The sequence below is a fragment of the Chrysemys picta genome, chromosome 4, assembly GCF_011386835.1.
Source record: "Chrysemys picta bellii isolate R12L10 chromosome 4, ASM1138683v2, whole genome shotgun sequence".
NCBI classification, from domain to species: Eukaryota; Metazoa; Chordata; order Testudines; family Emydidae; genus Chrysemys; species Chrysemys picta.
In genome coordinates this window covers 1091652-1118283 of record NC_088794.1, presented here as the reverse complement: position 1 = coordinate 1118283, position 26632 = coordinate 1091652, and the positions used below count along the sequence as shown (strand labels likewise).

Below are 26632 nucleotides of genomic sequence, written 5' to 3'. Positions count from 1 at the left end.
TGTATCAGGGGGTAGCCGTGTTAGTCTGTATCTACAAAAACAACAAGGAGTCTGGTGGCACCTTAAAGACTAACAGATTTATTTGGGCCTAAGCTTTCGTGAGTAAAAACTTCACTTCTTCGGATGCAATATATAGGGGGAAACTGAGGCACGCAGCAGACTTAAAAAAAAAAAAGCTATAGAAGATTCCCAGTTCGTCCCACTCAGTCCTTTGCCCTCCTCGCACAGCGGGACGAAGCCCAGAGGCGTGCACAGGCCCCACGAACATATCACTAGAATTCCCATCGTTGTCACAGCGCTTGTGGAGCGACAGCGGAGACGCGCTGTGGGCGGCCGCTGTTCTTTGGGAGCCTCCGTGGCCAAAGCCCGGCCTTGCGGTCTAGCAGGAAAGCAGCTTGCAGGCAGGAGACTCAAGGGGGCAGGTTTGTATTTCATTAAACCCAGTGACACAAAGGAGGGGCCAATGGATTCGTTTTCCGCGCTGCACAGGCTGGCCTTTGGGTTGGTCACCCTGCTAGCAAGCCGAGCGGCTCGCGCCACAGTTACCTTGCGCGCGATCTCGGCACACTAGGGAGCACCTCGAGTCCTTTGCCACTGTGGAGCATCCCGTGGGCAGCATGTGCTTCATCTTCCTCTTGCTACCGTGGCCAACGCTGGGCATCAAGCCTTGGCCCTTGGAGCTGCTGCGAGCTCGGTTATCGATACCGCTTGGTTTACGCCCGTCGCGTAGCCTGGCTGATGGCGGCTGAACGTCTTGGTTCCCCAGGGCTCTGAGTGCAGGCCAGGTGATAGGGCCTGTGCCCACGGGTGGGTGGTTTCCCGGTGACGCCCGCTGGCCTCTCCCAGGACGGATGTTGTACTTAAAGTACTGCACAGGACCTTTTCAGGGGGAATAAGACAAAACGCCACATTTATTAGTAATACATGTATTCATTAACACTGTATCATATGCATATAATATATTACACTCACACACACACACAAACACACTCCGTCTTGTTGTTACCAATTAGTTGCTCCCCTTAACTTCACTGGCCAGGTGAGTTAGATGGGGGAGGAGGTGGAGCCGGGCTTCTGCCGATCCGGATCGATGCTCCCATGTTGACAGGACGAGACCCGGGGTCCTCTGCAAGACACCTCACTTTTATAGCAGCTTTCCTCTTATGCAAATCTAGACCAGATTCAAACTCTGTGTCTGTGTCCATTGGTCCTTTGTGCTGCTTTCTTTTGAGTGTTGTCCCAATGCTGCAAAGAGGGTGTTTCCAAAAGAAGGTGATGGCTTCTAACCCCCGAGGCCATCAGTATGTCTGCTTGTCTTTAATGAGCCCACTTGACACGTTTTATTGTCCTTGGGTTTGGCTCCCAGCCCCTCTCCAACAGTTGAGGCTGTCTGGAGGTGCTGCCTTCCATGCCTTGTTCATCCACACCTCATTCATTCAACAGGACAATTGATTAAGCGGGGGGGGGGGGGGGGGAGAGTTCTTGTTCTACTGCTAGCAAAAAGAAATTTTTCTTCTATCTTATTCTATACTTAGGGGCTATAATATTATACCAAGGGCAATGCAAAGTTTCTAAATGAGGCTTTGATACAAAGTCCCATGAAAACAGAGGTCACACGTGGGTAGACCCACCACAAGGTTATATGAAGAGGCACAATGTAAAGTCATATGAAAATTATTAGAGATTTATCTACATTGTCCCCCTTTTGACCTCTCAAGAACAATTCTTGTGTGGTCACCATATAAATTTTTTGTATTTGTTGCAAACAAACCAAACAATTATAACCAGGTGAATATAACTAAAACCATTACAATTGACTAAACACCAGATATAACATAAACACAAATGCAAACAATTATAATTATAATAATTGGAAATACAACAAAACCATTACCATTACAATCATTGGGTACATTGACAAACAAGATGAGGCCCAAGTTTGATGCTGCAATAGCCATCAAACAATAAAAGTCACTGAGGTCAGGACCTTCTTAAGCACACACAACAAATAAGATTTTGTAGGAGTATCACAGTTGTTATGCAAGGTTAAGCTGATTTGGACTTAAACTAACATTTAGTTGCCAAAATGTTGCAGAAGAACTACCCTTCAGGGCTTGGGGAAATAGAACCAGAGTGCATAGAGGAAAGTGTGGAATTAATAATACAAGCAAATGTAACTAACAATACAAATGTATTAATAACAAAAATCAACAACAAAATGATTATTAGAGAACCTGACAAAACAAAACAAAATAACCCTGATGCACTGGGGACCAAAGTTTTTTTTGGACACAAGGGGTGATTGATAAATTGGATGGAGATGGGGGAAGTAGAGAGAGGAAAAGACATTGGCCCTGTCTAGTGTAGTTTATGAAGTACACACAGACGCCCTGCTGGTCGGGGCCCTGGGCGCCTGGGACCCGTGCAACGAGAGAGTGCTGAGGACCTGTGGAGTGGGCCGTCACTATGCACGGCTCATGAGACGCCTGATGGTCTCAGACACTATCCGTTGGTCCCGGGACATTTACACGGAACACATCACCGGCCACCGCCAATACCAAGAGCGGGCCGATTAGACCTCGCCCACCTGCAAGGGAGGAGGGACTCGCTAACTCCCCCCTCCTCCCCCCACTGGACCTTACCCCCTGAGCCCCTAACCCACCCAACCTCACCGGCCACCGCCAACTCCGGGAGCGAGCCAGGGAAACCTCGCCCACCCACAAGGGACCTACCACCCTTCCCCCCCCGCTAGGCCTGAGCCCCAAATCCGCCCACCCAACCTCACTGGCCGCCGCCAATGCCAAGAGCGAGCCGGGGAGCCCTCGCCCACCGACAAGGGGGCAGAGATCCTACCCCCCTGAGCCCCTTCCCACCCAACCCCACCAGCCGCTTCCAGTGCTGAGGGCGAACCAGGAAGACCTTGCCCACTTGGAAGGGGGAGGGGTCCCATCCTTCCCCCCCCGCCCCAGCCCTGAACCCGGCCACCGCCGATAACAAGAGTGTGCCAAGGGGACCCTGCCCACCGACAAAGGGGAAGTGGCCTATATTCCCCCCCCCCCCCCCCCGATGGGCCTTGTCTCTCGAGCCCTGAACCCACCCAACCTCACCGGCCACCGTCAATACTCAGGAGTGAGCCGGGGAGACCTCACCCGCCCGCAAGGGGGATGGGACCTATCAACCCCCCCCCCACCCTGCAGGGCTTCTTTCCCCTGGATCCCCTGGATCCCACCCCGTGAGGGTCGCCCCATCACCATCACCCAACCCACCTACTTGTGCCCATGGCTACTGGTACCCCATGTATGGATGATTGACCCTCACCGATTATCAACTAGGTCTTGATCTCGCCCGCCACCCACCCCCCCATTGGGGACACTACAGTCCGTATATATTATGTGAGCTGCCAACCCCAACACAACAACATCCCCACATACTCTGTATGTTCCCCCCAATGACTGACACCTGACTCCTTGAATCGTTTGTACCGTCTTTATTTTTAAATATTCTCTAATAAAATTTAAATCCCCTCTTTTTCTGGACCCAATGCTAGCACAGGACACCACTAGAGACAGACACAGAACATGCAACACACAACACTGAACACAGACTTTGTCATGACACAATAACCATGGTATTTTATAACTCTTCAGCTGGTACCAGCTCTTCTGATGTTCTGGTTCAGAGCCTGAAAGATAGAAGCTTGGAAACAAATTAGCACAGTGCTTTCACCATGGCAGAACCTGCTTAGTCCCTGCCACAGTGTGTTTGGTACTTGGGGCTGCACAAATGCTAATTAAGTGGTGCATTTCTTGTGAGTGTAAATCCTCCCTTTCTCTCAGTAAAGGGGCGTTAACACTTCATTTAGAAAAAAAAAAATTGTTTTAAAATCTCCAGCCATTTTGCCATGGCCTGGAGATCTGAGGCAGAAGCAGGCACTGTTGTTAACTGTTTCAATGGCATTTTGGCCCTGGGAGGAGGAATTTACCCAAATATCCCCCTTCCCAATCTCCAGAGGGGTCCCAAAGGTCTGCCCCCTTCTGGGGTCTTAAATGTTTCTTCTCCTGATGTTACTGCTGCTGTAAGATTTGAGAGTGCTGTTTTAACTCTCTGTACCCAACCTGTTTTCCAGTTTATTTATTGCTTGCCTGGGCCCGATCCTGCTTTTTTTAATAGACAGTTTCTTTTCATGGGCACAAGCCTTGTTCCACTACCAATTTAGCAAGGAGGGTGGGCTTTTCAACTAGCCCCCACCCTTCCTGGTTTCGTTTCTTAAACATTTTTTTCAAAATTGTGAAATTACCACAATATTACTTACCAAAACAAACAAACATAAACCACACTACACTGCCCAAACTCCTATATCCTTCAGAGTTTGGTTTAACAGAACAAGATCTGCATCTTATGTTTTTAACCCACTCTGGGCTAGAGGGAGAGACGCTAAGCCTCCCTCTGTATTGCTCGGCCTGCTACCACCGAGGGTTCATACACCAATTATACAAATCCTTCCCCGGATCAGAGCGAGAAACACTAAGTTCTCCTCTTTAGCTCAGTCATGCTACGGCGGAGGGTGTATGTACCTCTACAACACAATTTAAACCTAAACTCCTATATCCTTCAGAGTTTGGTTAATTAACTGAAAGTTTACACTCTTTTTCCTCTAGTGCCAGGCTTGCTAAAGCTGGTGGTGTGCACACCAGTTTTATAATAACTGTGGATTCTATGCTTGCTCCCCCTTTCGCATTCTCCACCAAAATGTTGTACTTAAAGTACTGCACAGGATCTTTTTAACTTCACTGGCCAGGTGAGTTAGATGGGGGCGGGGTGGAGCCGGGCTTCTGCCGATCCGGATCGATGCTCCCATGTTGACAAGACGAGACCCGGGGTCCTCTGCAAGACACCTCACTTTTATAGCAGCTTTCCTCTTATGCAAATCTATACCAGATTCAAACTCTGTGTCTGTGTCCATTGGTCCTTTGTGCTGCTTTCTTTTGAGTGTTGTCCCAATGCTGCAAAGAGGGTGTTTCCAAAAGAAGGTGATGGCTTCTAACCCCCGAGGCCATCAGTATGTCTGCTTGTCTTTAATGAGCCCACTTGACACGTTTTATTGTCCTTGGGTCTGGCTCCCAGCCCCTCTCCAACAGTTGAGGCTGTCTGGAGGTGCTGCCTTCCATGCCTTGCTCATCCACACCTCATTCATTCAACAGGGCAATTGATTAAAAGGGGGGGGAAAGCTCTTGTTCTGCTGCTAGCAAAAAAATTGTTTTCTTTTATCTTACTCTATCCTTAGGGGCTATAATATTCTACCAAGGGCAATGCAAAGTTTTTAAATGAGGCTTTGATACAAAGTTCCATAAAAACAAAGGTCACATGTGGGTGGACCCACCACAAGGTTATATAAAAAGGCACAATGTAAAGTCATATAAAAATTATCAAAAATTTATCTACACGGACCTCGCGGGTTTCCCCCACTCACGCGCTCCGTGGGTTGCACATAGGGTGACCAGATGTCCTGATTTTATAGGGACAGTCCTGATTTTTGGGTCTTTTTCATATATAGACTCCTATTACCCCCCACCCCCTGTCCTGATTTTTCACACTTGCTGCCTGGTCACCCTAGTCGCACAGCTGCAGTGCCCAGCAGGACAATGAGCACCGCAATGGCCACGTACCCAAGGGTTAGCCCCAGGATGACGTACGGCTCCTCGGGTCGGCTCCCTACCTCCGAGGCTATGGAGAGAGAGTCAGACTCAGGTCCCCATGTGGCCCTGGGTGGTTCAAGCTATTCTGCTGGCTGGGGTGATGGCTACAGCCCCCCCCCCCCAGGGACCCAGCAACGGAGCCGGACAGGGGGACGAGAGGAACCTGTGCCCGAGCCGAGGGCCAGGTCTGGGGCACCCGCGAGGTCAGCAACACGGGGGCAGTCGGGTATCCTGGCTACGGGCACCGTACCGGTTAACGAGCGCCGGGGGGACATGGTCAGGGGAACCGTTTGCCCTGGGAATAGTGACGTGGGGCCTGGGAACGTGTCGGGTTTGGCAGGAAAAGGCAAAATGAAGGAGTTTCACTTCTGCATTCAATACGGTAAAACCTGGTTTGCTTCGCCTGAGGCCCTTCAGTTTTCGTTCTACTTTCTAGTCTATTGCTTGGGTCGGAGTGTACTAGCGCTATGTATGGACTGCCCCACCAGCGCTCGCAATGCCTGTGGAGCTGATGTTAATGGTTTAACCCTGCTGAAGCAGAACCCGTCAATGTTTTCCACATTGAAATGTTTCTGAATTCTGGCTCTGTGGGAAATTTCGGCTTTTCATGCCGAAGCCAACGGCTCTGGTGATGGGCAGGGCCTGTGCGTGCCACCGTTCCAAGCACACATCCCCCCTGCCCCCGACCTCCAGCCTGGGGAGGGGGTGGTATTTTCTGCTTGCATCCGGTTAAGTTGTCACCCCAAACCCCAGTGAGCGGTGACGACGGGGCGCGGGGGAAGGGGGCTCTCGCCCCACAGCACTGACGCCCGCCCACGTCTGCCCCCGGGGATTGTGGGTAGCGTCCCGGCCCCGCTCACCTGGGAGGGTCTTGCAGACGCTCATGTTCTGCTGCAGGGGCCGGTGGCTCAGGGCGCAGCAGACGGACCCCCTGGGGCGGGGCATCAGCGACAGGCTGCTCCGCACCTCGAAGGCCCCCTGTCTGCTCCGCTGCAGCTCCACCGGCTTGTCCTGGCTGAGCCGGGTCCCATTCCCGTCGTGCCACGTTATCTCGGGCTGGGGGTAACCCCCCGCGGAGCGGCACTGCAGGGCCAGCCGCCCCCCAGCCCGGGAGAGCACTGCGAGCTGCGGGGGCTCGTACGGGGCTGGGAAAGGAGAGATCCATAAATGCAGGAACACGGGAATTGCTGGGTGAGGTTCTCCTGTCTGGGGCATGTGGGGGGCTGGCCTGGGCCTGTCAGATCTAGGACTACCAACAGTGTGAGATATGAGCCGCCCCCCAACCCCGCATTGCAATTCTCCTGGGGTCCCCCCGGCCAGTGCAGGGAACACGTGGGGTGTGTTGTAATACCTGGGCTGACAACGCTGCCCTGACCATGGGCGTGAGAGCTCACGCTGTGCGCCCTCAGCCCGCACCAGCAACAACCAATGGGAGCAGCACGGCAGGGAGACGCAAGGACTGATTAGCCGTGTCGGGATCAGGAGAGACGTGCCATCCAAACGACATCAAAACCCTGTGATATGGGGCCGATCACAGGGCGCGTCTGTCCTCATCGCACCCACCGCCGCCAGGTAAAGAAACAGACCTTAAACTCTTTAAAGAGAATGTTCCTTCTGGCCGGGAACCACTTACCAACAGTGGTGACAGTGAAATCCCTACGTCTCTATTGTTTTGCCTTTACGGTTCCCACGTCTCTGTGGTTTATTTGTAGGGTTCTGTCCGTTGCAGAACTAATTTGGTAAGGTGTAAAACAATGAAAGTGGTGGGGTATGATTGTGTAAAGAATTGTTTTACATGATGGTAGGATTGGTTAGTGATATTTTAGCAACTCCAGGACACAGCCCCAGAGATCAGAGCTGCCAGACCTCAACGCCCTGCCAATCACAGTGTGCAGGAAACTGGACTCCCCCAGAGGACCTGATCCTGACTGGCCAGCAGGAAAAGTTCACCTGCCTTATTGGGAGTGGTGAGCGTTGCCTGCGTAGCGTGTGCCGTCTGGTTTGGGGATTGTTAATAAAGAGACGTTACGTAGGATATTACTGTGTAAGGCTCTTTCACTGGTAAAAGACCCCGTAAACCCACAAAAGATTAAGCCCTGAGCCCACAGGGAAAGGGGGTTTGCCCGAAGCCCACGGAGGAGTAGAGCCTGGAGCCTCAGAGGGGTAAAGTTCGGTGCCTTTTGCCTGGAGCCCGAGGGACTGGGAAAAGGTGAGGTGTCCTAGAGTGTCTGCGACAGAGAGTTTTGTGCGGGTAACACCCGCTGCCCTGTTTATCTGCAGAGCCAAAGCCTCCCTTGCGGACCCTGCCGCCCAAGACCGCGGCTGTGGATGGGCCCAGGTGCCAGCCTGCAAGGAGCGTGCGCACCTGATCTGGGTGCAAGCGGTTACCTGCCACGTGGAGGACGATGTCCATGATGCTGTCAGCCTGGCTGTCCATGATGAAGCACCGGTACGTGCCGCTGTCCGAGGGCCGCACGCCGGTCAGGCTCAGGGCCACCACCCCCTGGCGGATCCCCTGTAGGAGGAGCCGCGTCCGGCCCCTGAACTCCTCGGCCTGGTCTCCCAGCTGGTCGGCCCCCGTGTGGTAGCTGTGCACCACGGAGCCCCCCGCCGGCTCCCGCAGGAGGTGCCAGTGCACGCGCAGGTGACGCAGGTCGGCTTTTGGGGGCGCTCGGGCCCTGCACACCAGCGTGATGTCCTGGCCGGCCCGGGCCCAGAGCTGGGGGCTGTCGCTCGCCTGAGGGGCCGTGTCTGAGAGAAGGGACACACACGAGAACCCGTGGGAATGAGCCCACCACACTCAGATTGGGCCCAGGACGGCTCCTGACTTCGGAGAGCCTCACTGCAGCCACCAGGGCCTGGTCTGCAGATGGCCCTGCGCTGACCAGGCTCCGGTGGGGCTCTGCCAAGTCAGGGGCCACACTGGAAAATCGGGGCCTTGCCGTGGGCTCTGCCCCTCTCAGTGCCTCTGTTTCCCCTCCTGCCTTTGTCTGTTCAGACTGTGAGCGCCATGGGGGCTGCGTGTCACTCTGCGTCTGGGCAGCGCCCGGCCTGACGGGGCCTGAGCTCGGTCGGGGTCGGTGCAGCGCCCAGTGCGACAGGGCCCTGATCTTCGGGGTCTGGGCAGCGCCCGGCACAAGCGGGACCTGGTCTCGGCTTGGCCCTGGCCCCAGCAGCCCCCTTCCCAGCCGGGCTCTTGGCCTGCAGGTCGCTGCTGCGCTGCACAGAGCCGGGACCCGGAGCGGCCAGTGGCTCCCGCCCGTTCCCCGCCTGCGCCCGGCGGCCAGGGACCCCGGCCGGACGTGTGGGGGGAGACGCAGCCGGAGGACAAAGCCCCCGCAGGTCACATGGGGCGGGGAGGACGCGGCGGCTCCATGCTGGGCACAAGGCAGGGGGTCGCCGGGCAAAGGAGACGTGGGGCGGTCACATGTCCTCCCCTGTAGCTGGAGCCCCCCGTGTGGGGAGCCAGGAGTCGTGTCTGGCTGTAAGATAAAGAACAGTGCTCTCGGGCCAGGCCCCCCACACGCGTCAGGGCAGCTGCAGCCAGCGGATCCCAGGGCCTGTGTGACTCAGCGGGGCCCCCGCACCCCTCCGCTCTCGGCTTCTAACTCACCTGGTCCCGCAGTGACCCAGCCCAGCAGCACGGGACACCACAGCACCCACAGCATCTTGGCCGGAGGGGAGAACAGCCGGGGCCGATCCTGCCCAACGCGGAGCGCGTCTGGGGGAAGCAGGGTGCCCAGACGTCCCGATTCTAGGGGACTTGTCCCGCATCCCGCTATCCGGGGGGCCGCGGAAAGCCGGCGCCACCGGGGCCACTCACTTGTTCTTTCGGGGCCCCTGGGGCAGCGCTGCACAGCTGAGCTCCCAGCTGGCGTCCGGCCGCCACAAGTGTATCAACACAAACTGCTCTCGCTCCCGTTTCGCTACTTTGGGTGTACTGAGCATGCTCACTCGAACTGAGCATGCCCAGTAACCTTCGTTGTAGCCACTGCCCTCTCTCTGCCCTTACTTCCACTTACGATTTGCTGCCTCCTCTTTGGGGGGGTTTAAAAGGATTAAGGGGGCAAATCGCAGCGGGGGGCTGTCAGGGTCTGAGCAGGGGGCAGAATTTTACTGGCCTGGGGGGTTCAAGCTACTGTAGCTAGCGGCAGAAGAGGGGCTGAAGGGCAAAAATCGGTGGGGGGGGGGGTGAGAGCCGGGGTTAAGCGGGGGGGGGGGGTGAGAGCCGGGGTTAAGCCAGGGCGGGGGGGGGAGACACTGCCAGACCCCGTGCGGGTACAAAACCCCCGTTTAGGGAGGGGGAGGGGGGGGAACAGTGACCCCGTGGGATGAGCCACACACTGTGCTCGCTAATCTAGGGGTGTGGGGGGGGCAGAGGCTGTTTTTGTTCTCACAGGGACGCTGCATGTCAGCCTCGGAGCAGGGGGCAGGTTCCTGGGGCTGGGGTCTTAAAGGCACAGGCCTCCAATTCCTAGCCTGTCAAAGCTTAATCACCGCAGCCCCTCTCTATCCTATACAAGTGTTGCAGGGCCAGGGCCGCCCAGATGGGGGGGCCAAGTGGGGCAATTTTCCGCAGGGGCCCCCACGAATATGTCGGAGGCTGCCCCCGCCTCCGTCTTCCCCCGGTGTCTCAGCGTGCCGCGTCCGGGAGCGGCCCTGGCGCACTGCAGCGCGGTGGCTCCAACGCTGTCCGGGGCCGCTCCTGGTCGCAGCACGCTGAGGCTCCAGGAGAGGGGGTAAGCGCCATGGTAAGGGCTGGGGCACCCCCCCCGACCCCATCCTAACCATCACCATCACCCAGCAACAGCCCATTATGTAATTGCAAATGTATACATCCCATTAAAGCATTTAATGTTTTTAAATAATGTATTTAGTGTATTTTCAAATTATTACAAATTAATTTTTGAATGTATGTCACTGGTTATTTTTTAGATTTCAAAATACATGTTACTAGAGTATTGCAACTTTTTTTTATGGAAGGGGCCCCAAAAATTGCTTTGTATATGATGCAAATTGGAAGAGTAAAGTCAAAAAAATCCCTTTTCACGGATTCACACACAAAAAAGTGAAACAGCGCGCCTCAATCATGCAATAGATCAACTTGGCACATTAGCCAGGAGGAAGCAGACTGTGAGTGTTTTCAACCACAAACTCCATCCCTCCCGTTTTGCAACCATCCCCCAGAGGAAGCAGACCGGGAGTGTTTTCCACCACAACCCCATCCCTCCCGTTTTGCAACCATCCCCCCAGAGGAAGCAGACCGGGAGTGTTTTCCACCACAACCCCATCCCTCCCGTTTTGCAACCATCCCTGGACCAGTGACAGGTGCATGAGCAGCCCAGTCATTGGAACTAAGCAAGGAGAAGCCAGTGGAAAAAATGAAAAGGGGCCACTGTGGTCTCAACTTGGGCTCAGGGGCACGCTCTATACCTACAAACCCTACCTCCCCTTTCACGAATGCAATGAAAGCGGCCACTCCGGTCAGGAAGCAGATCGGGATCGTTTTTTACCACATTCCCCATCCCCTCCTGATTCGCAACCCCATGGACAGGCGGTAGCAAGTTAACAAACAGTTTACCAAACTGCTACGCTGCGTGGCAGAAACCGCTCCCAGTAGCAAAAGGGGAGGGCAGCACTTTGTGCTGATACACCCCCCTTGGCAGGACCCGACCGACTGCAGCAGCCCGAGGCGCACAGGTGAGGCAGGCAGGGAGCAATTCTCCGCAGCGCGGCTGCATGCTGGGGGTGTGTGGCTTGTAGACGCAGAGAGACTGAGTCCCCCCCGCCCCCCTCGATGTGACCCGACCCGCCAGCGACGCGACCCCCCAGGCTAGGAGCCAGAGCGGGACCTGCCTGCTGGATGCTTCCTGGGAGCCGCTCCAGGTAAGCACTGCTGGGCTCACCTGGCCCCCTGGCAGGTCCCTCTGGGGGGCTCCCCTCAGCCACGCTGCCCTCAGCCCCCACCCTGACCCTGTTCCCTCAGCCTCCCCCACAGTCCCCGCTCTGCCCCCCACCCTCAATCCACTGCCCTCAGCCCCCCTGACCCTGTTCCCTCAGCCTCCCCCGCAGTCCCCCCTGTGCCCCCCACCCTCAATCCACTGCCCTCAGCCCCCCTGACCCTATTCCCTCAGCCTCCCCCGCAATCCCCGCTCTGCCCCCCACCCTCAATCCACTGCCCTCAGCCCCCACCCTGACCCTGTTCCCTCAGCCTCCCCCACAGTCCCCGCTCTGCCCCCCACCCTCAATCCACTGCCCTCAGCCCCCACCCTGACCCTGTTCCCTCAGCCTCCCCCACAGTCCCCGCTCTGCCCCCCACCCTCAATCCACTGCCCTCAGCCCCCACCCTGACCCTGTTCCCTCAGCCTCCCCCACAGTCCCCGCTCTGCCCCCCACCCTCAATCCACTGCCCTCAGCCCCCACCCTGACCCTGTTCCCTCAGCCTCCCCCACAGTCCCCGCTCTGCCCCCCACCCTCAATCCACTGCCCTCAGCCCCCACCCTGACCCTGTTCCCTCAGCCTCCCCCACAGTCCCCGCTCTGCCCCCCACCCTCAATCCACTGCCCTCAGCCCCCCTGACCCTATTCCCTCAGCCTCCCCCGCAATCCCCCCTGTGCCCCCTGTCACGGAGTATTGGGGAACTCAGGGCCCTGCACCCCCGGCTTCCTGCGATTCACCATGATTCTCAGCCAGCCAGTAAAGCAGAAGGTTTATTTGGATGACAGGAATACAGTCCAAGACAGGTCTTGCAGGTACAGACAACAGGACCCCCTCAGTTAGGTCCAGCTTGGGGTCCCAGGGCATCCCAGCCCACCCCCCTTTGGGGGGTCAGAGCCATCTCTGCCTCCCAGCCATCTCTTCAGCCCGCTTCCAACACTCTGCCTTCAGCGACCCCTCCCACAGCCTTTGTTCAGTTTCCCGGGCCAAGGTGTCACCTGGCCTCCAACCCCTTCCTGGGTTCTCATGTTACATGCTCAGGTATTCTCCTTCGGGCAGACTCCCATCCCGCAATGCAGACTATCCTAGCCACACTCCCCTGTCAGCATTCACAGACCACAGTAAGAACAGTCCCAGTTCGTCACACCCCCGCCCTCAATCCACTGCCCTCAGCCCCCCACCCTGACCCTGTTCCCTCTGCTTCCCCTGCAGTGTCCCCCCTGTGCCCCCATCCTCAATCCACTGCCCTCAGCCTCCACCCTGACCCTGTTCCCTCTGCCTCCCCCACAGTCCCCCTGTTTCCCCCAACCCACTGCCCTCAGCCTTGCCCTACCCCAAATCTCTTCTTCAGCCTCCCCCGTCATCCCACCCCATCGCTCCCCCTGCTGTCCCACCCCCTCAACTTCCCCCCATTCCAGTCCTGCTCCCCTCTGTCTCATCCCCTCCAGACCCTGTCCCAAGGAATCCAGAGCGGTAGTGGGGGGCAGTTGAAATCAGATGAGGAGCTGGGACGGGTTAGACAGTAATAGGATAGACATAGACTGGAGGGGACGGGGAAGAAGGGTCTTTGACCACTAGAGACCACTCCAGTCAGGAGCCTGGAATAGACCCAGGATTCCTGAGTTTCACAGTTCCTCTTCTGTCAGCAGGTATCTGTGAAACCCACTGGCAAAAAAAGTGTCTCATCCCCCTATAGAGCTGATCTATCACATATAGGATGACAACCTACTGCCTCTGCCATCACTTACTCCATTAGCTCAAGTGGCAGAAGTCTGTGCAGTGGATCTAAAGGTTCATCGGCAGGGTTGGAGCCATGCGAGTTTCACGATGATTCCACAGGCCAGAATTTCTGGGGCAGTTCAGTTTTGATTTTTACAAAAAAACCTGGGGAAATGCATACAGAAATAGGGTGACCAGATGCCTAAATATCGGAATCTCAAGCAGGAGTAGAGAGGTTATTTTATCTCTGTATTTGGCACTGGTGCAACCACTGCTAGAATCCAGTGTCCAGTTCTGGGGTGCACAATTGAAGGAGGATATTGATAAATTGGAGAGTGTTCAGAGAAGAGTCACAAGACTGATTTAAAGGATTATAAAACATGCCTTATAGTGATCGACTCAAGGACCTCAATCTATTTAGCTTAACAAAAAGAAGGTTAAGAAGTGACTTGGTTATAGACTGTAAGTATCTACATGGGGAACAAAGAGTTGTTAATGGGCACTTCAGTCTAGCAGAGAAAGGTAGAGCATGAGCCAAGGGTTGGAAGTTGCAGCTAGACAAATTCAGACTGGATATAAGGCATACCTTTTCAATGGTGAGAGTAATTAACAATTAACAATATACTAAGGGTTATGGTGTTTTTCTAAAAGCTATCCTCTAGGAATTATTTGGGGAAAGTTCTATGTCTGTGCTATACAGGCGGTGAGACCAGGTGATCACCGGATCCCTTCTGGCTTTATCATCTCAGAACTAGGTACATCAATTCACATGCAAAATTCTCATTGAATTCAATAGGTGTCCTTGCCCTGTGGCTTGTGGTGCGGGCTGCAGCAGGGGCCGTACAACCCCTCTTGCAGCTTCCTAGGGCCCCCTCTCATGGCTCTGTGCATCTGTGTTTGTCATTGTCGTCCTCTCCCCTCCCCCGCCCCGCTCGCCCAACGTGTCCTGATATTTCACTCTTGCGATCTGGTCACCCTAGAGGGAAGCAGCAGGGAGCGGGATGGGGCAGGAGGCAGAGGGGAAGATGGGACAAGGAAAAGAGCCGGGGCGGGGCGCTGGAGAGGGAATACTTGGGATTGTTCTGGGCCATGCCCTCTACTCATCCCGGGGGGTGCGAAGGGGGAACCCAGCCTTCCCAGCGGGACCTTGTCCTGGTTTCAGCTGGCTGGAAAGTTTTTCCTGCTGAAAATTAAAACTTTTCATTGAAAAGCCTGGAATCCTGGAGCCACCACGTGTTTCAGGTTTTTTGGCTGAAAAGTTCCAGTTTTCTGGCATGAGAGCTGCTCTTTCTGCGTGGGAATGAACCTGGCAGATTTCCAGCAGAGCTTCTGGGGAAGAACTGGCCTGGTTATTGAGCTCGGTGGTAGGAAGGGCCCAGGTCAGGCTTATCTCAGAGTTTAAAGGACCTTCTTAGATCAGGAATCGGAACAGCTCTCCGGGGCAGGGGGCAGGACTTGTCTGGAGGCTGCCTGTCACGGGTCCCCGGGCGATGCTCTGGAACTGCTCCCCACAAAGTCAGGCAGGACTCTGGGGAGCCTCCTCTCCCTAGGAGCAGACTGTCTTCAGGGCAAGAAGCTCACACGGCTTCACCTCCTGGGTCTGACCTTGGAGCATTCAGCATATGCCCCTCCGTGCGCTTTCCACAGCGAGTCCGCCCCGGCGGGGTCCTGGGGGGGGGGGCAGAGGGTCCTGCACCCCCTGAGACGTTATGAGTGTAATATAATATTTCATTAGAAGGTGACAGGGCCAGAAAGAGTGAATTAACTCACCGACTGACCTGACCCATGGGTGAACCTAGACTGGGTAGGAAGATAGATAAATGAATAGAGCTTTGAAATGTAAGTCTGCATTTTAGAGATAGAAGGGGAGATGTTTACTCAGGGCTTGTGATATAAGCAAACAAGTCTTGTCTATTGCTATAGTTTTAATTCAAAGATTAAAAAAGGAATATTAATATTTAGGAAGACACTTGAGTGAAATAGTATTATTGTCTTTATGTCTCTTTGAAGGTTGTGGTAACCTGGATCTGAACTGTTTAATGGATAAATGACCCTGTGCTAATTGCCAGGATGTTTGGGAGAAGGAGAATTAAGCCTATTGTTTTCTCAGGCCGAAAGGCTGCTGGAAATGTATAAGACCCTGGGACACGATCCTGCTTCATCTCAGATCTGCTTTGGGTTTCAAGAGGGGGAAACCTTAAGCCACAAGGATTGAGATCCCCAGTCACTGACTGGAGCCACCCTGAATATGGACATTGGACTATAACCTCTGGACTATTTCTAAAAGGACTTTTGGCAACGACAAGCTCATCTCTGCTGTGTCTGAACCTCAAGAATTGAATTCAAGTCTGTCTGTAGATTGATCTTTTAACCAACACTCTCTTGCTTTTCTTTTTAATACATTTTAGCTTAGTTAATAAGAATTGACTATAGGGTGTATTTTGGGGTAAGATCTAAGTTATAATTGAACCTGGGTGTGTGGCTGATCCTTTGGGGTTGGAAGAACCTTTTCTTTTATATGATGAGATCAGATTGTCAGTAACATCATCATATCTGACGTGTGTCTGGACGGAGGCCGGACGCTGGGCACTTTAAGGGAACTGCGTTGGTTGGACTCTGAGTAACCAGTGAGGTAATACAGAGGCTGGTTGGGAAATCTAAGTATTGGAAGATCCACCAGCGTTTGGGGTTTGGCTGCCCCGTTCTGTTTGCAGTTCTCCCTGATTGAGTGACCTCAGCTGGCTCCACGGGCGGCACTGTCACACCCCCCACTTCGCAGTCAGACGTGACTCTCAGCCAGCCAGTAACACAGAGGTTTATTAGATGACAGGAATACGGTCTAAAACAGAGCCTGTAGGTACAGCGAACAGGACCCCTCAGTCAGGTCCATCTTGGGGGGCAGTGAGCCCAGACTCCGGCCCTGGGGCTCCCTCCATTTCCCCAGCCAGCTCCAAACTGAAACTCTCCAGCCCCTCCTCCGGCCTTTGTCTCTTTCCGGGGCCAGGAGGCACCTGATCTCTTCGTTCTCCAACACCTTCAGCTGGCACCTTGCAGGGGAGGGGCCCAGGCCATCAGGAGACAGGGTGTCGGCCATTCTCTGTGCAGACAGGATCACAGGGGCCTTCTTGGGCTCTGCAACAATCACACCCCCTGATCCCCCCACCTAGATACCTAAGAAATGCAAAGGGGAAACTGAGGCACTCACACAGTATTCAGAGAAAACATTAAAAACATTCCCACTTCGTCACACTGCTAATGGCAGGAGACAGTGGATCCGAATCACAGGAGCCCATGTCAGCCCCTGCTTTAAAGCTAAAAGTCAGCGAGGAAATGTCAAGTCCTTGTGGGGCACCACTCAGCCGCTGCTTTCCAGCCAAGCTGATTGGTAGCAGAGCGGCTTCCCCCTGCAGCTGGAGCCTGGGGGTGTTCCCGGCTGAGTCACCTCACAGCCCTCTGCCCGGCACAACTGTGTGTGAGGGTTGGGAGGAGAGCGTCTCCCAGGCCCACCCAAACCTGGAGAGAGCAGCTCGGCCTTTGGCTATTTCAGTTCAGTTAGTTCTGTCTCTGCTGAGCCTGGATGTCGGGGCATGTGGCCAATGGATCACGGGGCCTCATTTCTTTAAGAACATGAGAACGGCCACACTGCTCTGTCCAGCCCAGTGTCCTGTCTGCCGGCAGGGGCTGGTGCCAGGTGCCCCAGGGGGAAGGAACAGAACAGGGAATCATCAAGTGATCCATCCCCTGTCGCCCATTCCCAGCTCCTGGCAAACAGAGGCTAGGACACCATCCCTGCCCATCCTGGCTAATAGCCATTGATGGACCTACCCTCCAGGAACTTCTCTAGTTCTTTTCTGAACCCTGTTATAGTCTTGGCCTTCACAACATCCTCTGGCACTGAGTTCCCCAGGCTGTCCGGGCGTTGGGGGAAGAAATACTTCCTTTGTTTTAAACCTGCTGCCAACTAATGTCATTGGGTGACCCCTAGTTCTTGTGTTATGAGGAGGAGTAAACAACACTTCCTTATCCACTTTCTCCACACCCGTCATGGTTTTATAGACCTCAATCGTATCTCCCCTTAACCGTCTCTTTGCCAAGCTGAACGGTGTCAGTGTTTTTAATCTCTCCTCAGACAGAAGCTGTTCCAGACCCCCAATCATGTTTGTTGTCCTTTTCTGAACCCTTTCCAATTCCAGTCTGTGTTTGGAGATGGGGCGACCACATCTGCGCACAGTGTTCAAGCTGTGGGCGTATCAGGGATTTATATAGCGGTGTTCTGACATTTTCCATCTTCTCTCGCCCGTTCCTAATGATTCCCAACGCTCTGGTCTCGCCAAGTCTGCCAAGGCAAAGGTAGCTCTTCCCAGACTGTTTTGGGCTTAATTATCTTGAGGGATTTTGTATCATCTGCAAACTTTGCCACCTCCCTGGTTACCCCTTTTCGCAGATCATTTATGAATATGCTGAACAGCCCTGGCCCTTCCCAGACCAGCGCAAGCCCTCAGGGGACACCACTATTTACCTCTCTCCAGTCTGAAAAGGACCATTTATTCTTACCCTTTGTTCCCTGTCTTTTAACTGGAGAGCCTGGCAGTGTTTTCAGGATCACCTTAATTTAATTTAATTTAATTTAATTTAATTTAATGTAATAACAAGCCTTTCGTTATCTGAATCACCCTGCCTGTGTTTACAAACAAACTCCCTGCCCGGGGGGTGGAAGTTGTTAGCAGCAGAGAACTCGTCACAGTCCACGCTCCGTCTCTGGGTCCTGGTGTCTGTGGGTCCCTGGTGTCGGGGGTAGCCGTGTTAGTCTGTATCTACAAAACAACAAGGATCCGGTGGCACCTTAAAGACGAACAGATTTATTTGGGCATAAGCTTTCGTGGGTAAAAACCTCTGGGAGACCAGAATTGCTCACAAACAGTGCTCCAGCTGAGATCTCACCACCAGCTCCACCAGCGTATCCTAACACTTCCTGGGCCTGTCTCCTCTGGAAACACCTCACCTGATCCTCCCCAGGCCCGTGTTAGCCTTTTTCACGGCCGCATCACATTGACGGCTCCTAGTCATCCTCTTGTGATCAACAAACACGCCCAGGTCTTTCTCCTCCTCCTGTCACTTCCAACCGATCCGTCCCTAGTTTATAGCACAAATTCTTGTTGTTAGTCCCTAAATGCAGGACCCTGCACTTTGCACTATTACATTTCATCCCATTTCTATTACTCCAGTTTACAAGGTCGTCCACGAAAGCTTAGGCCCAAATAAATCTGTTAGTCTTTAAGGTGCCACCGGACTCCTCATTGTTTTTGTGTATACAGACTAACACGGCTACTCCCAATACTTAAGGTCGTCCAGATTTTCTTGTAGGATATTCCAGTCATTCTCTGTGTTGGCAACACCTCCCAACTTTGTGTCACCTGCAGATTTTATTAGCACACGCCCACTTTTTGTGCCAAGGTCAGTAACAAAACATTAAATAAGGTTGGTCCCAAGACCGATCCCTGAGGAACTCTGCTAGTGACCTCCCTCCAGCCTGACAGGTCACCTTCCAGTGTGACCCATCGTAGTCTCCCCTTCAACCAGTTCCTTACCCACCTTCCAGTTCTCCTATTAATCTCCATCTTCTTCAATGTAACGAATAGTTTCCCATGTGGAACTGGATCCAAACCCTTCCGGACATCCGGGTGGATTGGATCCACTGCACGTCCTGTGTGAGATTAGTAACTCTGTTACCACCTCTTGAACCCAACAATTGAAACAATTGTAGAAAAATCTTCAGTTACTTTCTATCATTTCGGTGACTCACTTTTTGCGGTTCCCCAAGCTTGGAACAGATCCTTTAACTTTAGGAAACATCCTAAGAGCCCTTTCTTCTCTTAATCACCCTGTTTATAAACACAATTCGGACCTGCCTCGGGGCCAACCAAGGAAGGTTTTTTAAAGGCTTTTAAAGTTCCCCCTAGATCTGTGTGTGCGCGCAGCAGAGATGGAGTGAGGATGAAAAGCAAAAAACAAAAGCGGAAGAACCCCCCAAACCCAGAACCTGTCACCCGCTACTTACAACATGTGATGAACAAATAAAAAAATACAAACCCAAATCTGATTATCGTAAGTGGAGTTGACGATTAAAAGCTGCACAAAGCGTGCTAGCGGTCTGCGTAACGCCACTCGGTAACTCAGAACCCAGCCCAAAAAGCCAGCCGCGTCTGGGCCCGGAATTGAGCAAGGAACTCTGCCTGGCGGGCGGCTTCCCGGCTCCGGCTGTCACACGCTGAACGGTCGGTCTGGTGCTTTCTCTCACCGACACGCTCTGTTCCTGCCATTACCTACTCCAGGTTAGTCACTCCACTAAAAACATATTGACCTCATGGTAACGTCCGTGATTAAGGGTTTTCTCTGGTATTAAGAACAGGAATTGATTTTTCTAATTGTTTTGGCATTTCTGTTTACCGATCACAATCACGCACGTGACTCACTAACACCTGACTCCATTACTGCTATTGGTATGAGACACGGCACCGCACTCACTTTTGCACAAATTTTGTTATTTTACAGATCTAAGTAAAAATACAATTTGAAAATAAGCGCCTGTCATCTGCGCAGTGTCTAACGTTCTGTGTTTCGCTGCTGTTAAGCACTTGTCGATATTACAGAGTAGCTTTCTTTCTTTCTTTCTTTCATGAAACCGGCACTGCTAAGGGGAGGCAGTACCAAGAAGTAACAACAACAACAACAACAACAACAACAATAATAACACAATCCCCCGAATTAGTTACAAACTGTAATAATACAGTTTTTAAAAATCCCTGATCTATTCTTGTGTGTGTGCCCCGTTAGTCCTGGATTGCAGGGGATGAATAAACACCAGCTTGCTTTGCAAAGGCCGCCTGGAGCCCTGTGCCGCTGACAATCCGGGCTGGCTGCATCATTCCCAAAAGCGTGAAGTCTTTGCCGGGGTCTAAATCCATCTGGACTCGCTGGGGATCCCTGGAGGGAACAAGGGGGCGCTGTCACCTCATTGTTTACCCCTCTCCGTTCTGAAAACTGACCATTTATTCCTACCCTTTTGTGGAAGAAACGAACTCCACTCTCAGGTTGGAAGCAACAAAGTCAGAGACAGCTTCATTGAGGACATGCAATTGCAAGGGAAGGACACAGCTGGCAGAGAGCATCTCTGCCTCGGTTCTTCAAAGTACAAACAATATCACACAAGCGTTTATACAGTTTAGTGGCCTGCATTAATCACAAACATCTGCAGTTTGTTTATGTTCTGTCCTGCCCATTCCTGTATTTTCTCACTTCTGTTCGCAAAACATCGCTATCTCAAGGCAGGGTCACGCTGACTCTACTCTGCTGTCTTCCCACACGCTTCTGACGTGAGCCCTGCTTCTACAGATCACGCGATATTAGGCTAAGACTTAGCATGACAGTTGCTCTGTTTCTTACAACTTTAAATCCTTTAACCCTGTTGCCACACTTTGTTTCCTGTCTTTTAACCAGTTACTGATCCATGAGAGAACCTTCCCTCTTAGCCCTTGTCACTTACTTGGTTTAAGAGCCTTTGGGGAGGGATCTTGTCAAAGGCTTTCTGAAAGTCCAAGCACACTCTGTCCACTGGATCCCCCATGTCCATGTGCTTGTCGACCCCCTCTAGTAGAATTCTAGTAGATTGGCGAGGCATGATTTCCCTTTACTAAAACCACGTTGGCTCTTCCCCAACAAATTATGTTCATCGATGTGTCTGACAATTCGGTTCTTTACTATAGTTTCAACCAGTTGCCTGGTACTGAAGTCAGACTTACCGGCCGGTGATTGCCGGGGTCTCCTCTGGAGCCTTTTTTAAAAATCGGATTCACATGAGCTATCCCCCAGGTGTCTGGGACAGAAGCTGATCTAAGCGATAAGTAACAAACCACAGTTAGTAGTTCTGCAATTTCATATTTCACTTCCTTCAGGACTCTTGGGCGAGCCGATCCGGTGACTCACTGCGTGAGCCTGGTAAGTGTCGGCCCCCCCGCCCTCTCCCCCCAGGGTGGCTTGCAGGAGCTGAGTCAGAGTCAGGAGCGTTGCTGGGAATCACCCCCCAGGGCAGGTGCTGAGATAGCCAGTCACTGTGTCTTTGCGGGTGGGGAGCGGCTCTCCCTACTGCACACAGGCCCAGAGCCCCTCAGGCCAGCCGGGCCCTGGGGCCCATCCAGCCGGCCCCCCGCACAGCCCCAGCCAGACCATCTCCCCAGTGATCTCTGCAGCCACGTCTGGCCAAGCTGGGGCTCCAGGGCGACGTGCTCTGTGGCCGCACCCCCCCAAGCTGGGCCCTCTGGTTCCCCCAGGCGTCCGTCCCCCCAGGGCTCCCCAGCGAGTCCAGATGGATTTAGACCCCGCCAGAGACTTTACCCCTTTGGGAACGATGCAGCCAGCAGGAATTGTCAGCAACGCAAGGTGGCATTTATTTGCCATCACCTGCAATCCAGGGCTAATGGGGTCTTCGCCCATGGGGACCACATCCCTGCCTCTCTGGCCCCCCAGCCTGCGTGCCCAATCTGGTCCCCTGGCTTTCCCCTGCTTCCCGTAGAAGTTTGTGTGTCCGTGGCCGGTCGTGGGTCCCCGTGGTCTCTCCAGGCAGCCCCATGCACACGCCTATCATCCGTTCAGACCAACCCAGCCAGCGCTGCTGCCGATGTGACGCGTGTGGGTCCCACGCCCGCGGAGCCATGGCAGCCCTCGCTCCCAGGCTGTCTGGGGCGTTCTCAGGCAGGCTCCCCAGGTGGGATACGCTTCACCTCAGGCCTATTGCTTTTCCTAATGGCCCATTGCCCTGAACAGGCCGGTCCCAGCCAGCTGTCTGGGCTGGAAGCCGTCTGCCTCGTGGGCGGTCCCCAGGTGGAACCACGTTTGAGATACGGAGACAGTCCGTGTTCAGAGCTTCGGACGCAAAACTGATTTGCTGAATATAATTATCCTAGAGACGACTAACGGCCCGTCAGCAAAGACAATGGACCGTGGCAGAGCTTCACCGGTGGATAATGGCGGCTATGACTCTGCAGGGCGTGGGACAGGCCACGTGACACTGAACTCCATTTTGGGACCTGTCGTTTTCCTCAAACGGGGCTGAGAACTTAGCTTAAAACAAGCTCGTTCTCGCCAAGGGAAAGGCTCTAAAGGATGGGAGAGACGTCACTTCTGGGCCTCTCGCCCCACACAGGAGAACACCTGGAAACAGTGGAGGAACAGGTCTGTCGTGCAGCAAACGCACCTGACAGAGACCGGCCCGTCTGCAAACAAAGCGTCACCGATTCCCTGCGGGGCGGGGCCCGATGTGGTTTAAAGCCAGGCGCTGGGAGCAGCGATGCGGAGCAGGGAACGGCCACGGCGCTAACACGGCTCCTCCCGCGGCTGGGTGAGTCCAGGCAGGGGGCGGGGGTCAGAGTTGGGGCTGCCAGGGGTCTCTGGGGTGGTGGGAGAGCTGGGTGTTTGTGGGGGGATTGGGTCCTGGCCAGAGACTGGAGTTTCCCAGACGCCGAGGCCAGCAGGGCCCGTGGTGCCCATCCCGTCTGAGCTCCTGCGTGACCCAGGCCGGAGACTCTCCCCGGCGATTCCTGCCCCGGCCCCATCGCTCCCGGCTGGGCTCGAGCGGTGAGTTTTGAGCCTGTGAAGGAGGGAGAATCTGCCCCAGCCCCAGTGAGCACCAGCACCTGCCTATTCCCTTCCCCGCCGAATCTTTGTGCCTTATTTCTCACGTGAATGCGTCTGGCACCGGTCCCAGCCGGCGCGACCCCCTCAGAGCTCGCTGGCCAGGGCAAAAAGCCTCCTTGGCTTCGACCTTCCTGGGTCTGACCTCGGAGCAGCCAGTATCCCTGTTCCCACCCACACTTCCCCTTGGGGGAGCAGCCAGGGGGCCTGCCCCGCAACTCCGCACTCAGACGTGCCTCTCAGCCAGCCAGGTAAAGCAGAAGGTTTGTTGGGTAGCACAGAGCTTGTTAGCACAGAAATCAGTGACTTTCAGCCAAGTCCATCTTGGGGGAACCCCGGGCCAGACAGCCTGGACTCCCCCATCTGAGTCCCCCCACAGCAGACTGCCCTGGACCCCCCTGCCTGGCCTCTGACCCACCCGTGTGGCGTTTGTCCTGCTTCCCGGGCAAAGCGTCACCGGTAGCACCCCCCTCCTGGCTCTCAGGTTACAAAGGGCATCGGCCATCGCCTACGTGCAGACAGCCCAGCAGCCTCATTTCCAGCAAAACTCACACCCCCAGTTCCCGCCACCGGGTGCAGCACCCAGGGAAACCGAGGCACACACAGTATTAGTACAGGACAGTAAGACTCACCTGCAACACAACAAGGTGAATAAAACCTCACTTGGTCACACCTAGGAAATAAACAAAACACACAATCTAAGCTGACAACAGTAATGAAATTGGAGCTGTAGCAAACTCCCCCGAACGTTGTTTCAGGCAGGCTGCCGAGACTCTTGAAGGCCAGATGCGCTTCCTGGCAGCTTAAAACTCCAGGTCTCACTTTCCCAGGCTAGGAATCTTTCTAGCCTGGGTTCAACCCTTGTCCCCACTTCAGTCCGTGTTTCTCGGGTGTTTCCAAGCACCGGCCTTGGGCAGGGAGTCAGAGAAAGAGAAGAACCCCAATGAGGTCGCTCCCTGCCTTACAGGGTTTGTTTTCAAGCGGGGTTCGCACGTCTGTCAGGGGGCGAGCCCTGGTATCCTCGATGGATTCCTGTGCCAGGTGACACCCCTCGTGGGGTATCGTGTACAAATCACAGCAGAGGTTTGCCAGAATTATCTCATCAGAACGTTTCTATGAGGAATATGGGGTGTAATGTCACCCCTGGTCGTGTCATTTCTCACCCTCCCTCCCGGCTCCACATCCGAGCTCCCTCAGCGTCGGGCTGCCAGGCGGGTTTTCCGGCCCTCGCCTCCTTCCCGTGGCCCTTCCCTGAGCCCCGTCCAGTCTGTTGCCCTCTCTTGAGCCGGGCAGACACCGGCGCCAGAGGCAGGCTCCAGCGCTGGGCTCCTGGGGCGTCTCTGCGCTGCGGTGCCCCCCGCGGCCGGCCTGGCTGACTCGGGCTCGCCGGGGTACAAGTGCAGCGCAGATGTTCAGGTGGGCTGGAGGGTCCCAGAGCTCAGGCTCCAGCCCCAGCCAAATGGCTACACTGCCGGGTTCCAGCCCTGCCGCCCCCCGGGCCGTGATGGACCCACAGACGCTGTGCATCGACCCCCACCCAGCTCCATGCTCCCTGCTTACCCCAGCAGGGCTTGTCCTTGCTCACTGAGTCACCGCGGGGCACGGGGAGCTCACGCTCAGGGGCCGGCTGGGCTACGCCTGGCTGAAAGGGGACGTGTCTCTCCCGTGCAGGTCACCGGCTGGACGCAGGCTGTGGGGCCCTGGGGCTAAGCTCGGCGTGGCCAAAGGAGCCGGAGGATGGTGCCAGAAATGGAGCTGTCGTGTGAAGAGCTGGAGAGGAAAATCCTGGAGATCTTCTGGAGCCATGCAAAGTATTTCTACATTGGCTACACCGAAACGGTGTCCCCCTATCTCCGAAGCACGGGGCCCAAGTCGGCGGACTGGCCTCAGAGGAAGGCGTCCTTCATCAAAGAAGCCGTCTACTACTGCTGGGTGAGAAGCCGAGACCTGGCGAGGTTCAGCGAGCGGTGCCTGATCGACCAGTACGGGGCCTCCCCCAAGTGCCTGAACGGGAGCCACCGCGGGGAGCACCGGCCGGGGGTGGTGTACGTGGTGGTGTACACGGAGAACGGGGCGGCCACATGGGGGGCTGGGGCAGTGCCAGGGGGCCAGGAGCCATGGGGGTTTGATCTGCTGATGGGCTTTACGGGTGAGCGCCGGGGTCAAAAGGCAAGAAGCAGGGCAGGTCTGGGCTCCAGGGCTGCGAGAGGGAGCTCGGGGCAATGGGGTTGGGGAAACAGTGAGGGATGGGGGAGTGGGTGGGGGGCCCAGGGAGGCAGCAGCAGCTTGGGGGGATGGGCGGGTGGGAGTTTGGCACGGGGGGCTGGGTGGGGGGCTCAGGGCAGCAGCGGGAGTTTGGCACGGGGGGCTGCGTGGGGGGCTCAGGGCAGCAGCGGGAGTTTGGCACGGGGGGCTGGGTGGGGGGCCAGGGGAGGAAATGGGGGCCTGTGGTGATGGGGGTGGGGAGCCCAGGGATGCAGCAGCACCCTGGGGGGCTGGGGAGGTGTGAGTGGGGGCCCTGGGGAGGCAGTGAGGGCCTGGGGGGCTGGGAGGGCAGTGAGGGCCTGGGGGTATGGGGGGTGCATGGGGGCCCGGGGAGGCAGTGAGGGCCTGGGGGGATGGGGGGGTGCATGGGGGCCCGGGGAGGCAGTGAGGGCCTGGGGGGGTGCATGGGGGCCTGGGGAGGCAGTGAGGGCCTGGGGGGATGGGGGGGTGCATGGCGGCCCGGGGAGGCAGTGAGGGCCTGGGGGGGTGCATGGGGGCCTGGGGAGGCAGTGAGGGCCTGGGGGGATGGGGGGGTGCATGGGGGCCCGGGGAGGCAGTGAGGGCCTGAGGCACCAAAATACAAGTTTGCCCAGGCATCACTTGCCCCGAGGCCGCCCGGCTGCTGGCAATGAGCAGGGCCACAGCGGCAAAGCACCAGGCTGGGAGATCCGAGCTGGAGGATCTGCCAGGAGCCGGCACTGGGGAAAGGCCCCCGTCCCCATCGGTCTCGCTGCTGCCCTCCTCCCGTCCCCCCAGCAGCCAGACCAGCCTTTCACCGTAGAATCCCAGAGGGGAAGGCCTGGAAGGGCGTGACCCGCTGGACCCCAGGTAACACCCTCCAGCCCACAGTCCCCACAGCTGTAGGGGTATGACGTGTTTTGTACAAACAATGCCATGTGAGGTCTCATTTGAAAAGTCATAATTTGCTGAACCTCATTGTCCGGCTAAAATGTATGTAGAGTCATTGCACGTGGAGGTGCAAGGTTCTGCTATGTGTTTGTTACTGAAACACGCTGTCGTTCTGGGGGACGCCCACCGACCAGCCCTTCAGAGACACTAGGAATGAGCACAGGGGTGGACACACCGTTAACTGCTTCATCGGAGAGGTGTAGACGAGAAATTTACCAGTCACCTGAAGGACACGTGGCAGCTCACGCAGGCCAGGGATGCCTGAGCCCGTGACCCGGCACAGTGTGAAAAGCGGGCAAAGGCATCTGGTCCCCTCTCCACCCCTATCCCTGCCTGGCAGCATGAACATGGGAAAGACAAAGCTCCATGGCTGACCTGGGGGACTGGCCCCCGCTGAATGGAGACAGCCTGGGACGTGT

The 26632-nt window shown here is 55.3% G+C and overlaps 1 protein-coding gene and 2 long non-coding RNA genes across 5 annotated transcripts; 1 reads left to right on the top strand and 2 right to left on the bottom strand.

Moving 5' to 3' along the window:
• Positions 1 to 57: 57 nt before the first annotated feature.
• Positions 58 to 9872, bottom strand: LOC101938812 (CD276 antigen-like). Of its 3 annotated transcripts, none has more exons than XM_065591031.1 (4): positions 9310 to 9872; positions 8085 to 8447; positions 6557 to 6841; positions 58 to 879 (listed from the first exon to the last, which is right to left on the bottom strand). In XM_065591031.1, exons 1-4 carry the CDS (start codon positions 9362 to 9364, stop codon positions 515 to 517), a joined length of 1068 nt encoding a protein of 355 aa, XP_065447103.1. In that variant the 5' UTR covers positions 9365 to 9872; the 3' UTR covers positions 58 to 514. The 3 variants fall into 3 exon arrangements, with proteins under 3 accessions (XP_065447103.1, XP_065447105.1, XP_065447104.1); XM_065591032.1 differs by lacking the exon at positions 58 to 879 and adding an exon at positions 3473 to 5724; XM_065591033.1 differs by lacking the exon at positions 6557 to 6841.
• Positions 9873 to 11197: 1325 nt separating this feature from the next.
• On the top strand, positions 11198 to 15727 carry LOC135983284 (uncharacterized). Its single transcript, XR_010600863.1, has 2 exons — positions 11198 to 11582; positions 15363 to 15727. It is a non-coding gene; the product is annotated as an uncharacterized LOC135983284 (long non-coding RNA).
• On the bottom strand, positions 13707 to 24716 carry LOC135983283 (uncharacterized). The gene is made up of 3 exons (XR_010600862.1): positions 21152 to 24716; positions 18945 to 20336; positions 13707 to 16523 (listed from the first exon to the last, which is right to left on the bottom strand). It is a non-coding gene; the product is annotated as an uncharacterized LOC135983283 (long non-coding RNA).
• Positions 24717 to 26632: the final 1916 nt, after the last annotated feature.